General features: G+C 38.5%; 1 protein-coding gene across 1 annotated transcript in view; it reads left to right on the top strand.

The window, feature by feature from the left end:
* HYDIN (HYDIN axonemal central pair apparatus protein) overlaps positions 1 to 16,497 on the top strand; it is a 347,975-nt gene that overhangs the window by 126,362 nt on the left and 205,116 nt on the right. The window contains 2 exon segments of the mRNA XM_069548980.1: positions 6,817 to 6,935; positions 11,445 to 11,668. Coding sequence (XP_069405081.1) covers positions 6,817 to 6,935; positions 11,445 to 11,668 — 343 coding nt within the window.

Below are 16,497 nucleotides of genomic sequence, written 5' to 3' on the forward strand. Positions count from 1 at the left end.
CTGTCAAAATACTTTCCTCTTGACCAGGGAGTATGAATCACTGCCTTCACAACAGGTTTGAAGATTAAAACTCTAAAATACTGAAGTAGGGTAATAACGTTTGGGCTGTCTGAAAATTTTACTGATGTTCTTGAGTGTTGTCAAGCTAGCACCTGATCTGTACTTCCAGGGATCCCATGGATTGGGGGAACCCTTTGAATGAATCAACTGTCCCAAATATTACAAAGGTTGCTCTTGTTTGTTGTAATCAAAGCAGTCCTTGCCTGATGACCACTGTGTTGCCAAGTGCTAGAGGGGACAGAGACGAGTGTGTGTGTGCCTGTGTGTATGCTCAGTTGTGTCTGACTCCTTGCGACCCCATGGACTGTAGCCCTCCAGACTCTTCTGTCCATGGGATTTCCCAGGCAAGAATACTGGAGTGGGTTTCCATTTCCTTCTCTAGGGGGTTTTCCTGACCCAGGGATGGAACTCGTGTCTCCTGTGGCTCCTGCATTGGCAGGAGGATTCTTTACCACTGTGCCACCTGGGAAGCTCAGAGACAAATATCCTTGTTTTTAAAAGGATAGTTAGGTTTTTATTTTTCAATTTGTTAATGTGGTGAATTACATTGATTGATTTGCGGATATTGAAGAATCCTTGTATGGAAATACAAAAAACCTCGAATAGCCAAAGCAATCTTGAGAAAGAAGAATGGAACTGGAGGAATCAACTTGCCTGACTTCAGGCTCTACTACAAAGCCACAGTCATCAAGACAGTATGGTACTGGCACAAAGACAGACATATAGATCAATGGAACAAAATAGAAAGCCCAGAGATAAATCCACACACATATGGACACCTTATCTTTGACAAAGGAGGCAAGAATATACAATGGAGTAAAGACAATCTCTTTAACAAGTGGTGCTGGGAAAACTGGTCAACCACTTGTAAAAGTATGAAACTAGATCACTTCCTAACACCGCACACAAAAATAAACTCAAAATGGATTAAAGATCTAAGTGTAAGACCAGAAACTATAAAACTCCTAGAGGAGAACATAGGCAAAACACTCTCCGACATAAATCACAGCAGGATCCTCTATGATCCACCCCCCAGAATTCTGGAAATAAAAGCAAAAATAAACAAATGGGATCTAATTAAAATTAAAAGCTTCTGCACAACAAAGGAAACTATAAGCAAGGTGAAAAGACAGCCTTCTGAATGGGAGAAAATAATAGCAAATGAAGCAACTGACAAACAACTAATCTTAAAAATATACAAGCAACTTCTGCAGCTCAATTCCAGAAAAATAAATGACCCAATCCAAAAATGGGCCAAAGAACTAAATAGACATTTCTCCAAAGAAGACATACGGATGGCTAACAAACACATGAAAAGATGCTCAACATCACTCATTAGAGAAATGCAAATCAAAACCACAATGAGGTACCACTTCACACCAGTCAGAATGGCTGCGATCCAAAAATCTGCAAGCAATAAATGCTGGAGAGGGTGTGGAGAAAAGGGAACCCTCCTACACTGTTGGTGGGAATGCAAACTAGTACAGCCACTATGGAGAACAGTGCGGAGATTCCTTAAAAAACTGGAAATAGAACTGCCTTATGACTCAGCAATCCCACTGCTGGGCATACACACCGAGGAAACCAGAATTGAAAGAGACACATGTACCCCAATGTTCATCGCAGCACTGTTTATAATAGCCAGGACATGGAAACAACCTAGATGTCCATCAGCAGATGAATGGATAAGAAAGCTGTGGTACATATACACAATGGAGTATTACTCAGCCGTAAAAAAAGAATTCATTTGAATCAGTTCTGATGAGATGGATGAAACTGGAGCCGATTATACAGAGTGAAGTAAGCCAGAAAGAAAAACACCAATACAGTATACTAACACATATATATGGAATTTAGGAAGATGGCAATGACGACCCTGTATGCAAGACAGGGAAAGAGACACAGATGTATAGAGTGGACTTTTGGACTCAGAGGGAGAGGGAGAGGGTGGGATGATTTGGGAGAATGACATTCTAACATGTGTACTATCATGTAAGAATTGAATCGCCAGTCTATGTCTGACACAGGATGCAGCATGCTTGGGGCTGGTGTATGGGGATGACCCAGAGAGATGTTATGGGGAGGGAGGTGGGAGGGGGGTTCATGTTTGGGAACGCATGTAAGAATTAAAGATTTTAAAATTTAAAAAATAAAAAACTAAAAAAAATAAAAAAAAAATAAAAGGATAGTTAGGGAGAGAAGGTACTAAAGATACAGAACCTAAATAGCAATAGAAGACAATGAAACATAAAATATCACAAGGAGTTATAATGATGACATTTAGTTAATTAATAACCAGTAATATCACTTGGTTGTTCAAAATGTATTTGCTGTAATACTGAAAATTACATCTAATGTAGCATCAAAATTATTTCAGATGTTTAAAATGTTACAAGCAGAGCAAATACATATTTTTTCCTTAAATAGCTTGAAATTATAATGGTATAAGGAGAACCTATTAAATTTTCAAATATTTAGAGCATTGATTTTTGAGGGAGAACATGGAGAGACAGAAACTATTCAACACTGTTAATACTATCGATGTTTATGTATTAAGTAATGAAACCATTCTGGAAGATAATATAGCCATAGCTGTCAAACTATCAAATGTGCGTCCTTTTGTTCTGGCATTATACTTCCAATTGTGGTGAGCTGGGTAATTTAGATTAACTTCCTCAGTCTCTCTCTCACATGCACACAATCTCAGAGCAATTAAAAGAATAAAAGAACAAGAAAAAAAAAATATATATATATATATATTTTTAACATTTCATTTTTACTATTTTTTTTTAATTTTTATTTTTACTTTATTTTACTTTACAGTACTGTATTGGTTTTGCCATACATTGACATGAATTCACCATGGGTGTACATGCCTTCCCAAACATGAACCCCCCTCCCACCTCCCTCCCCATAACATCTCTCTGGGTCATCCCCGTGCACCAGCTCCAAGCATGCTGTATCCTGCATCGGACATAGACTGGCGATTCATTTCTTACATGATAGTATACATGTTAGAATGCCATTCTCCCAAATCATCCCACCCTTTCCCTCTCCTTCTGAGTCCAAAAGTCCACTCTATACATCTGTGTCTCTTTCCCTGTCTTGCATACAGGGTCATCATTGCCATCTTCCTAAATTCCATATATATGTGTTAGTATACTGTATTGGTGTTTTTCTTTCTGGCTTACTTCACTCTGTATAATCAGCTCCAGTTTCATCCATCTCATCAGAACTGATTCAAATGAATTCTTTTTTTACGGCTGAGTAATACTCCATTGTGTATATGTACCACAGCTTTCTTATCCATTCATCTGCTGATGGACATCTAGGTTGTTTCCATGTCCTGGCTATTATAAACAGTGCTGCGATGAACATTGGGGTACATGTGTCTCTTTCAATTCTGGTTTCCTCGGTGTGTATGCCCAGCAGTGGGATTGCTGAGTCATAAGGCAGTTCTATTTGCAATTTTTAAAGGAATCTCCACACTGTTCTCCAAAGTGGCTGTACTAGTTTGCATTCCCACCAACAGTGTAGGAGGGTTCCCTTTTCTCCACACCCTCTCCAGCATTTATTGCTTGCAGACTTTTGGGTCGCAGACATTCTGACTGGTGTGAAGTGGTACCTCATTGCGGTCTTGATTTGCATTTCTCTAATAATGAGTGATGTTGAGCATATTTTCATGTGTTTGTTAGCCATCCGTATGTCTTCTTTGGAGAAATGTCTATTTAGTTCTTTGGCCCATTTTTGGATTGGGTCATTTATTTTTCTGGAATTGAGCTGCAGAAGTTGCTTGTATATTTTTAAGATTAGTTGTTTGTCAGTTGCTTCATTTGCTATTATTTTCTCCCATTCAGAAGGCTGTCTTTTCACCTTGCTTATAGTTTCCTTTGTTGTGCAGAAGCTTTTAATTTTAATTAGATCCCATTTGTTTATTTTTGCTTTTATTTCCAGAATTCTGGGGGGTGGATCATAGAGGATCCTGCTGTGATTTATGTCGGAGAGTGTTTTGCCTATGTTCTCCTCTAGGAGTTTTATAGTTTCTGGTCTTACATTTAGATCTTTAATCCATTTTGAGTTTATTTTTGTATGTGGTATTAGAAAGTGACCTAGTTTCATTCTTTTACAAGTGGTTGACCAGTTTTCCCAGCACCACTTGTTAAAGAGATTGTCTTTACTCCATTGTATATTCTTGCCTCCTTTGTCAAAGATAAGGTGTCCATATGTGTGTGGATTTATCTCTGGGCTTTCTATTTTGTTCCATTGATCTATATTTCTGTCTTTGTGCCAAACCCTGATGCTGGGAAAGATTGAGGATAGGAGGAGATGGCGACGACAGATGATGAGATGGTTGGATGGCATCACCAACACAATGGACATGGGTTTGGGTAGACTCCAGGACTTGGTGATGGACAGGGAGGCCTGGCGTGCTGCAGTTCATGAGGTCACAAAGAGTCGGACACGACTGAGCAACTGAACTGAACTGAACTGAACTGAACTGAACTGAATGTTCTAAGGTATCTTTTATATATGAGAAATTTAACTTCTCTGCTGTATGTAGGATGATCCTCACTACACACCCTTCTTGGTAGAACGGAGAAAATAGTCACCTCAGTGATTTGGTGCAGGGCTTAATTCTGTCACAGACTCTTGCTGCCAGTGGTTAGATTTGGTTATCTGGGATCACTAATATCCCCTAGTTACCACCCAGTTCCTGGAGGAAGATAACATCTTAATAGGGTTTCAGGTTATATCTACATTTTCTTATGTACACTGACCAGCCAGCCCTCCATCAAAAATAACCAAGTATAAAAGGAGATAATACAATCTGATGGAATATTAAGATAAACAGTGAGAGCAAACCTATAGAGAGCCAAGTAATAGAATTTTTCAGACACAGATTTTTTTAAATGTTCTCACTGAAAACATTGAGCAGAGGTCTGGGAACTACAAAAAATCCAATAGGAAGTCTTGCACTGAAAAGCTATGATGACAAATTAAGAACTCAGTAGATGAATTTAATAGCCTGTTAGGTACAGCCAGAGGTAGATTTTGTAAACTGGAAATTAAATAAAATAACCAGTACACTAAAGCATGTGAGGACATAATGCAGAAAAGAGCATAAGAACTGAGGGGAATGGGGCAAAAAGCGTGTGTGTGTGTGTGTGTGTGTGTGTGTGTGTGCGTGTGTGTGTGTGTATAAAGAAAAGGGAAAATGGAGCATAAGCAGTATTTGAAGAGATAATGACTTTAAAATTCTCTGAATTGTTGAAAGATATTTATCCATAGATTCAAGAAATGCAGTAAATCTCACAAAGGATAAATCCTAACTACAAGAATGTTACAGTCAAACTGCAGAAAAACAAAGAAAATCTTAAAGTGGTCATAGAAAAGACATATTATCTCAAATGAGCAATAAGACAGTCAACTGAATTCTCAATAGAAATGGTAGAAGACAAGAAAGAATAGCTTGATGTCTTCAAAGTGCTTAAAGAAAATATACAGGAAACTGATCATAAATGTATTCAGGGACATTAATTATACTATATGTTGGAATGAGAAGTTGGAAACCACTTAAATATCCACAGAAGGGACTGGTTAAAAGTATTTAGTACATCTTTAGGTGATGATATGTAAAAATGTTCCAGATGTATTCAGTCAGTTCAGTTCAGTCGCTCAGTCGTGTCCAACTCTTTGCAACCCCATGGACTGCAGCATGCCAGACATCCCTGTCCATCACCAACTCCCGGAGCTTCCTCAGACTCATGCCCATTGAGTCAGTGATGCCATCCAACCATCTTATCCTCGGTCATCCCCTTCTCCTCCCACCTTAAATCTTTCCCAGCATCAGGGTCTTTTCCAGTGAGTCAGTTCTTCACATAAGGTGGCCAAAATATTGGAGTTTCAGCTTCAGCATTAGTCCTGCCAGTGAATATTCAGGACTGATTTCATTTAGGATTAACTGGTTTGATCTCCTTGCAGTCCAAGGGGCTCTCAACAGTCTTCTCCAACGCCACAGTACAAAAGCATCAGTTCAGCACTCAGCCTTCTTTATGGTCCAACTCTCACATCCATACATGACTACTGGAAAAACCATAGCTTTGACTAGACGGACCTTTGTAGGCAAAGTAATGTCTCTGCTTTTTAATATGCTGTCTGGGTTGGTCATAGCTTTCTTCCCAGGGAGCAAGCATCTTTTAATTTCATGGCTGCCATCACTATCTGCAGTGATTTTGGAGCCCAAGAAAATAAAGTCTGGATTCCATTTCCTCTACATGAAAGAAGGTGCAAAGTGAGGGTCAGATTAGACTCCTGGACTCAAATCTGTTAATGCCCTGGCTCCTCCTAAATCTATGAAAGATCAGTGTGAACAAGTCTCTTGGAGCCCCATGTCAACTCTCATCTTATGGTCATATTTTAGAGACCATTTCTCTTTGATTTAGAGATATTATTTTCCTTTATAAGAAATTTAAGGATACAGTTAAGATATTGGGTTAAATTCTTTTTTTAAGTTTTTTTTCTGCTAAAAGTTCAGTCTCACTTGCAATATAAGCTGTTCTCTAAAGTTAAGAAAGTAATAGTATTTTTGTTTCTCAAAGATAAGCTAATTATTTAGCATTGGTTAAATTACATTCCCTCAGTCCATTGCAGGGAGCTGCTGCAATAATCTTGACTGTTTTTGCTAATAAGAAGTTGTGGGTGATCTAGGGTAATAGAGCATCATTTAGGGTAATAAAATCTGAGTTGTTTTTACAGGTCGAGAGATCCGTCTGCCCCTCCGAATCAAAGGGGAAGGAATGGGACCAAAGATTCATTTCAACTTTGAGTTGCTGGATATTGGAAAAGTTTTTATTGGATCTGTACATTGTTACGAGGTAAACATTAGGATTGTTCATTGAGACTCAAAAGTATGTGCTGTTTTTGTTTGATTTTATGTGTTTTTATTGATAGGAAATTTTTGCCATCATATTTTTTACTGTTACATCTGTTTGGACCCCAAATGATCAAACTCCTCTTCCTCCGTCCCAGTCTTACTGAAGGAAGCAACTTTTTTCCATCCCTTTCAGCCCTTCTAACTTTATGAAAGGCATCAAATTCATAATTTTATTGATTTTATCAGCATCATTTTATGAATTGCAAAGGGGGACACCATAAATATTATACGTCTCCCTATCTGTTTAATTCTTGTTCTCTGACAACATAAATTCTACAGATCAGAGAATGGAGGACCTTTTGCATTTTCCAGAATGTCCTAATGAGGATAGCTGTTTTCATACTTCCGAGTTTTCTCTAATTTAAAATTTTAATTTAATTTTCTCTGATTTAAAAACCAATCATCCTGATTCCTGGAAGCAATCTCCCTGTGTTATCTTTCCAATTAAATAGAAAATTATTTTTTTCCATGGTGTTCCCATGGGTTCATGAGGATCAAAATTACTGCACTGTCACTTCATCATTAAATTCTTGTCTGGGACATTTGTTTACACTATATAAAACTATAACCTAGAAAGGTTATTGTAGAAAGACTCCTAAATTGTGTTTCCATGTCTATAGATGTAAAAACGAAAGCCTTCATTTAGTGAGAGACAAACAGGCACCAGGTTCCATGCTTTATTATGTGTACATGCCTACATATGCATGTGTCATTTCCATTTTTTACGTACCTATTTTATAAATGAGAAATATGAGGCATAGCAATTAATTCAACATTCTCGCCCATCAGGTGTGTGGGCCACACATGTATTAGTTCTCTTGGTCCTCACAAAACCCATATGAAGTAGATACAATGACTGTTCCCATTTTATAGCTGAGGAAGGTAGATAAGGTAATGCTACATACTATAACAAACAAATACAAGCACATATCTATTTTCTTCCTAACATAAAGTCCCAGACAAGCTTGCTCATCAGCAGAGGGCTCTCCTCCTGCGGAGGATCAGGAACTCAGCCTCCTTCTATCTCATGGCTCTGGCCCCCCTTGCCCCTCACATGTGACTTGCAAGATTGTGGTCTCACGTGTATCACGCTGACAGTAGAAGAAAAAGCATGGAGGGATGCACACAAGAGGTTTTTACAGGAGGCAGCACCAGCAGTGGCACATATCACATTCTGTTAGGGTCTGTGGCTGCAAGGGTGACTGGGAAATGTAGTCTAGCTGTAGGCACAGGAAGAAGAGGATATAGGTCCAGTGAGCAGCCAGCTTGACTCTGCCACATTTGTTAAGTAACTTGGCAAGGTCACATAGCTTGGAAATGTTAGTGAGCAGTGAGTGACTAGGGCCCTACATCCTGGGGGAAGAGAAGGCCCTGGGCTGGCTTGTCCATCTCTTGGCATCTCATGGTGGACAAATCCAGTCTACAGGCAACTCACCTCTCAGCCCAGCCTAACTTGGCATGGAAGGTAAGTGCCCAGCTGATGTTGAGAGCTTCCTGCTGTGTCATTGGTCATCACATTCATCAGAGTTAAGGATAGCCCAAATGGGATGATTTGAAAGGTAAATAGAGATGTTAATGTCATGTTGATGTGGAATATACCTAAGAGCACACTTTAAGTGAAGTAATCAGTTGCGTGACTGTCATAAAATGAAAAGTACACACCCACCATGTTGCGTTGTACTGTATTGCATTCTGAAAAAAATAGTCACTTAGAGGGAAACAGGTATGAATTCTTATTGAGTTGATATTATGCCTGTAATTTATCCAGAATAAATTCCACTTCTACCTTACAGACTGTGTCTTATAGATGCTACAGCAGAAAAGAGCATTTAGTTCTGATGCAAAATGGATAGGGTTTGCCCGAATATAATAACAATTTCTTACAAATTTTAAGAGAAGTGTATTTGAGCCCATCACTTCCCACCCTCCCACATTTGAACAGTAACAAACCACAGCCAGCTAAATATGTGTTAAATGAAGTGTAGCATTAGACTGGACAGTTTTGAGAACTGTGCAGTGCCAGAGAAGGTCATGGTAAGGTGCTTCTTATAGGAATATTTTGCACACACTGCGTATTTAATGCTGATGCCTCATTGCATCTCTGTTTCAATTTATTACGTTACCTACTTGAGACAAATTTGAATAACTAGCTATTGCTCTTAGTCATTGCTGAGCTTAGCAGATACATAAAGAATAATCCCCAAGAGTATACACTGTTCCCCAGTGTAATTAGAAGAAAAACAGATGAGAGGTGAAGTTCTGCTATAAATTTCCCCCTCTCCAAGGAGTTGGACTACTAAGGGTAAGGGCATTACTAGTAAACAGAAGATGTCAGAATTGTGCTGCCAAACAATTTCCTGGATTCCCTATACATAAATAGTTTCTGATTTGTCGGGGGGAGAAGAATGAAATGCATATTCTTTAAAATTGAGTTGGCCCCTTATAGAAAATCTGAGTAAGACAACAGAAAAGGCAGTCCTTGCACCAGCTCAGAGAGGAGAACAATGGTCCTTCAAGTTACCACCAGTATCTTTGAGTTGCCTTCAAGTTACCACTTCAAGTACATATCAGTTGCATCTTAAGCACAGATAAATCTTAAACCCATTCGGCTTAACAATGGGTATATAAATATCAATCACTGTCCTTTGTGAACACTCATTGCCACTCACTAGTTTAAAAGTAATTTAATAAATTTCATTTTCATAGCAATCTGAGAAGTTAGTAGTATTATATTTTACAGGTAGGGAAATAGGCACAGAGACTCTAAGCAGGTTCTACACGGTCATACAGCTTGTAAAGTCAGTGGAAAAGCTGGGATTTAAACCCAGGCATTTGACTTCTGAGACCATGGTCATAATCACTTTTCTACATGGTCTTTTTAAAAGGAGTAAAGAATAAAATGTGGTTCCTATGATCAAGGAACTTAGAACAAGGGAAATGGGAAATAAATGAGTAACATCAAGTAACAGGTATCTTTTGGTGAATTATCCATCTTCTCTTGGCAGGGGCAGTTTCTTCCTTTGCAAGAGCCTCTGTCTCTATCCTACTTATGCTCTTGATTCCTTCTTCTCTGCTCCTCAGGAGGCAGCCTAATCTAGTGGACCCCCTACACCCACCTAACCCTATTACCTTGGTTACCTAGTCCCCTTTTCTTATTACAACATCAAACATCTAGTCTGGGCCTTGAGTGCATTATCTCATTTAATAATATAAATAGACTAGATCTCCTCTACCATACCTTCCTACAGCTATGCCATCCCCATTCTCTTTTACCACTAATATTGTCAAAACAGCAATCTGGAACAGTCAACCACTATTTCCTCTGCACCTGCACACTCCCTAAACATTTGTACTCTGGATTCCACAATCACACTCTTTTGGAATTACTTTCTTCTTTGAGGGCAGGGATGGCCTAATTAAAAATAAAATATCTGTAGCATTTTCTCAAAGCTTATTCTCCTTGACCTCTGTCCACATTCAACCTCTTTTGGAAATTCTCTCGTGGCTTGCTTAGTTCCTGACATGCCTCACATCCCTTTTTGAAGCTCTCTTCATTATCTCCTCTTTTTTTTTCCCCTCGTGTTTGAGTGTAGGTTGAGGGTACTTTCTCCATAGAGAGAATGGCTGTTCACTTGTTCAGGTGTGAACATTGGCAAGGAATGGAGACTGTGTTCTAGAAGTCCAGGAGTAGGACTGTGTGGCAATACTACAGGCTCACGGCAGCACCTGTGGCACGTGGCAGCAGGGGCGGTAGCCAGAGCCAGCGTAGCGGCCTCTAAGTGCCAAGCATGAGCTTTCTGCACACACGCCGAGTGTGCAATCAACTATGGGCAAATTGGTTCCAGAAACTGATATATAGGAATAAAACTTCTCTGTAGTAAAACCGTAGCTTGCATAAGCATCCCCAAACAGTTATCCCTCCATTAGAGTTTGAGATGAAAATATCACAATAGAATGAAATCTAATGGTGCAACAAAGAGAATCTTTGCAATCTGGAATCCACAGTTATGTCTCATCTACATTATTCAAGCTACATTATAAAGATAGGCCTAGATAGTTCTTGCTTCTCTATTCTGACTTGATTTTTACTTTCCAGCATGTCACTTAATCCCAGCCTTCTCATGTGTATAAGAGAAAGACCTACCTTCCCTTGATAATTTCATGGATAGAATAAAAGGTATTTTAAGGTTCTTCTTCAGTAGATGTGATTATGATCAGTCTTTATAGCATAAGTATAATACATATGACTAACTCCATTTTAAAGAGGAGATAAAAACACAAAATTATTTTCTGTCTTGGGACTCCTGTCTTTAAACAGAACACCGTTCATTTTTCCCCTGAAGCTTTTCTTTGGAGCTGTCTTCCTGCAGCTGTCTCTGTATTGGCGCTTATATGAAAATAAATCAGAGTCCCGTTGCCTACTTTTTTCATTCTTGTCTTTTTGATACAGGCAGTGCTATCCAACAAAGGCAGCATTGATGCCCTCTTCAATGTGATCCCTCCAGTTTCACCTCTGGGGGCCTGCTTTGTTTTCAGTCCCAGAGAAGGCATCATCAAACCAAGCGGAGTCCAGGCTGTCCAGATCTCCTTCAGTTCTGCCATCCTAGGGCACTTTGAAGAAGAGTTCCTGGTCAATGTGAATGGGTCACCTGAGCCTGTGAAATTGACCATTAGGTAAGTTGCTTCTACAAGTAATATGGAAACTGAAGTTTTTACCTACTGCGTTCTTAAACTTCAAAACTAGATCACTTCACACATTAATGGAGAATTACTAGGTTGACAGAATGTTTATTTTTTGTTAATAACACTATTGATACCTATCTGAAAATAACAATATGACTCCCTACTGATTACTTTTTAACACCCAGGCACAAACATAAAATGTAAAAATAAAATCCTCTCATAAAATTATTTTAAAAACCAGAACTAGATCATGTCTTGAATATCCATATCTGTCTCTGTTGATATGAATAAGTCAATATATAAGGGTGTTTTAAATTTCTACCAGTGTTTCTGTAGTAGACATGTATAACTTCTTGTAATATGGATGCAGTTGCCCTTTTGGAATTTAGTTTTTCTTTAAATTACAGCCTTATAAAATAAAGACTTAAATTAGTTTCTGCTTACTCTCTCTGTTTTAGTATGTTTAGGGAAAGTAAGTTACTAACATCTGGATAAAATCATCTTCTATGACTAAGCTTTGGCTGTTACCCTATTAATAGTTTTTCTAAACTTTCATCTTTTGTTTTTCTCCCATCTTTTGTTTTTATTTTAAGGAAATTATTTGAATGGTCTTATGCCTAATGCCGCCAGGAATTGTAAACGTCTACTCACAGCATCAGTCAGTCAGCGCTAGACACTTGCAACTTTGGTGCTAGACATCTTTTGATGCCTTCCCTGGCTGCTCTCTTTGTCGTCAGGTTTTAAGAAGTTTTCTGTGACCAGCCCCATTGGCAGACCTATAACTTTGGTTCCTGGTGCTTTAGAAGTTCATGTCTTCAGAATAGATTGCAGATTCCATTTGGATTCCTACAGAAACAGGTTGTTAATTAGTCGATAGTCTCTCTTATTTTGGCTCAGTAGCCTAGCAGGGAGAAGGCAATGGCACCCCACTCCAGTACACTTGCCTGGAAAATCCCATGGACGGAGGAGCCTGGTAGGCTGCAGTCCATGGGGTCACTAAGAGTCGGACACGACTGAGTGACTTCACTTTCACTTTTCACTTTCATGCCTTGGAGAAGGAAATGGCAACCCACTCCAGTGTTCTTACCTGTAGAATCCCAGGGACAGGGGAACCTGGTGGGCTGCAGTCTATGGGGCTGCACAGAGTTGGACATGACTGAAGTGACTTAGCAGCAGCAGCAGCCTAGCAGGACCTCACTCCATCTACAGCTGAGGTATCTCCCTTGGGGTCTAGAGATGACATAGAAAAGAGACAGGCACATTTCTGAGGCTTGAATGATCCTAGAAAAACTTACTGATCTTAAGATATTTACTGAAAATGTAGAATCTTAAGATTGACTCGAAGGTGATTACCACTTCTTCTCAATTCTGTCACCTAACTATGTCTGTTATAGGGTGAATTACATTCTCTCAAAATTCATATGTTGAAGTCCTAACACCCAGTACTTTACGATGTGACTGCACTTGGAGATAAAACTTTTAAAGAACTAATTAAGGAAAAAGGAGGTCATATGACTGGGCCTTAATCTAATATGAATGATGTCCTTGTCAGAAGAGGACATTAGGACAGATACACAAATAGGAAAAGACTGTGGGAAGACACAGGAAGAAGGTACCCATTTGTGAGCGAAAGAGAAAGTTCCTCATAAGAAAGCAACCCTGCCAACATGTTGATCTTGGACTTCCAGCCCACAGAACTATGAGGAAATAAATATAGACACACTTATAACAACAGAGCGCAAAAATACATAAAGCAGAAGCTTACATAATGGAAGAGAGAAATAGGTAATTGAACAGTAATAAATGGAGATGTCACTACCCTACTTTCTTTTTTTTTTTTAACCCTACTTTCAATAATGGATAGAACAGCTCGCCAGAATATCTTAATAGAAGAGTTGAATAATACCGTAAACCAACTAGACCTAACAGACACCTGTAGAACTCGCCACCCAACAGGTACACTTGGAGCGTTTTCCAGAATAGACCATGCATGAAGCCATAAAGCAACTCTCAATAAATTTTAAATAATTTGGGTCATGCAGAGTGTGTTCTTCAACTAGAAAGGAATAAAATGAAAACTCAAAAGTGGAAGAAAATGTAGAGAATTTACAAATATGTGGAAATTAAAAAACACTCCTAAATTACCAATAGGTCAAAGAAAGAAATTACAAAATACTTTGAGATAAATGAAAGCAGAACAGAGTACCAAAACTTATGAGATGTGGTAAAAGTAGTGCTTTGAGGGAAATTGATAGCTGTGAGTGCCTGTATTTAAAAAGAAGAAAGATCTCATATCAATAACCTAAATTTCTACCTTATGAAACTTGAAAAAGAAGAGCCAACTAAATCCAAAGCAAGCACAAGGAAGGAAATAATAAAGATTAGAGTGGAAATTAATGAAATAAAAAAGAAAAACAATAGAGAAAAAATAAAACTGAAAGTTGTTTTTGTTTAACATTGTATTGAAAGTTCTATCCAAGGCAATTAGGCAAGAAAAAGAAATAAAAGACTTTCAGATTGGAAAGGAAGAAGTAAAACTATCTCTCTTTGCAGTTGATGTGATTTTATATGTAGAGTATTCTAAGGATTCCACCAAAAAGCTATAGAACTAGCAATTGAGTTCAGAAAAATTACACAATATAGGCTCATATACAAAAATCAATTGTATTTCTGGAGAGTAGCAATGAAAATTCAAAAATGAAATTAAGAAAATTCCTCTTACAATAGTTAAAAGAATGATATCAGTTCAGTTCAATGCAGTCGCTCAGTCGTGTCCGACTCTTTGTTGTGACCCCATGAATCGCCACATGCCAGGCCACCCTGTCTATCACCAACTCCTGGAATTTACCCAAACTCATGAGTCAGTGATGCTATCCAGCCATCTCATCCTCTGTCATCCCCTTCTCCTGCCCCCAATCCCTCCCAGCATCAGGGTCTTTTCCAGTGAGTCAGCTCTTTGCATGAGGTGGCCGAAGTACTGGAGTTTCAGCCTCAGAATCAGTCCTTCCAGTAAACACCCAGGACTTATCTCTTTTAGGATGGACTGGTTGGATCTCCTTGCAGTCCAAGGGGCTCTCAAGAGTCTTCTCCAACACCACAGTTCAAAAGCATCAATTCTTCGGCACTCAGCCTTCTTCACAGTCCAACTCTCATATCCATATATGACCACTGGAAAAACCATAGCCTTGACTAGACGGATCTTAGTTGGCAAAGTAATGTCTCTGCTTTTGAATATGCTATCTAGGTTGGTCATAACTTTCCTTCCAAGGAGTAAGCATCTTTTAATTTCATGGCTGCAATCACCATGTGCAGTGATTTTGGAGCCCAAAAATATAAAGTCTGAAAACTGTTTCCACTGTTTCCCCATCTATTTGCCATGAAGTGATGGGGCTGGATGCCATGATCTTAGTTTTCTGAATGTTGAGCTTTAATCAAACTTTCTCACTCTCCTCTTTCACTTTCATCAAGAGGCTTTTTAGTTCCTGTTCACTTTCTGCCATAAGGGTGGTATCATCTGCATATCTGAGGTTATTGATATTTCTCCTGGCAATCTTGATTCCAGCTTGTGCTTCATCCAGCCTGGCATTTCTCATGATGTACTCTGCATATAAGTTAAATAAGCAGGGTGACAATATACAGCCTTGATGTACTCCTTTTCCTATTTGGAACCAGTCTGTTGTTCCATGTCCAGTTCTAACTGTTGCTTCCTGACCTGCATATAGGTTTAGTTGGGAATAAATGTAACAAAAAAAAGTGTTAGACTTGCACATCGAAAACTACAAAACCTCATCAAAATGAATTTAAAAGAAGACCTAAATAAGTGACATAGATTAGAAGGCTTAATATTAACCTAAGATGGCAAAATTTGACAAAGTGATGTATAGATTCAACATGATTCTATCAAAATTCCAGCTGTCCTTTTTGCAGTAATTGATGAGCTGATATTAAAGTTTATATGGAAAGGCAAGAAATCCAGAATAGCCAAAATAATTTTTAAAAAACCCTAAATTTGGAGAACTTCTATATCCCATTTCGAAACATACTACAGTTTTGATGCAGAAATCAAGAATGTGTTATACTTGTATTAAGATAAACATGTAGATCAATAGCACAGAATTGAGATTCCAAAAATAAATTCATATGGTTATGGTCAGTTCATTTTTATCAAGAGTATCAAGAAAATTCAATGGGAAAAAGGGTAGTATTTTCAACAAATGATGCTAGAGCATCTGGATATCTACATTTAAAAGAATAAAACTCCATGGAACCCCCCTCCATCTCACACCATATACAGAATTAATATGGACTTCTCTGGTGGCTCAGACAGTAAAGAATCTGCCTGCAATGCAGGAGACCTGGGTTCAATCCCTGGGTCAAGAAGATACCCTGGAGAAGGGAATGGCAACCCACCCCAGTATTCTTACTCAGATAATCCCATGGACAGAGGAGCCTGGCGGGGTATAGTCCATGGGGTCACAAAAGAGTCGGACATGACTGAGCGACTAACACACACATAGACCAAAGACCTAAATGTAACAACTAAATTATAAAACTTTTAAAATAAAACATAGGTGCAAATATGCATGACTTTGGATTAGGCAAAGATTTCTTAAATATGACACCTAAGTATAAGCAATCAAAGGAAAAGTAAGTAAATTAGACTTCATCAGAATTTTTAAATTTTGTGCTTCAAAGGACACTATTAAGAAAATGAAAAAAGCAAACTACAAAATGGGAAAAAATATTTGTAAGTCATATATCTGAAAAGAGGCATCTGCCTAAGATATATACAGAACACTAACACTCAATAACAAAAAGAC

This window comes from Ovis canadensis, chromosome 14 (assembly GCF_042477335.2).
Source record: "Ovis canadensis isolate MfBH-ARS-UI-01 breed Bighorn chromosome 14, ARS-UI_OviCan_v2, whole genome shotgun sequence".
Lineage (NCBI taxonomy): Eukaryota > Metazoa > Chordata > Mammalia > Artiodactyla > Bovidae > Ovis > Ovis canadensis.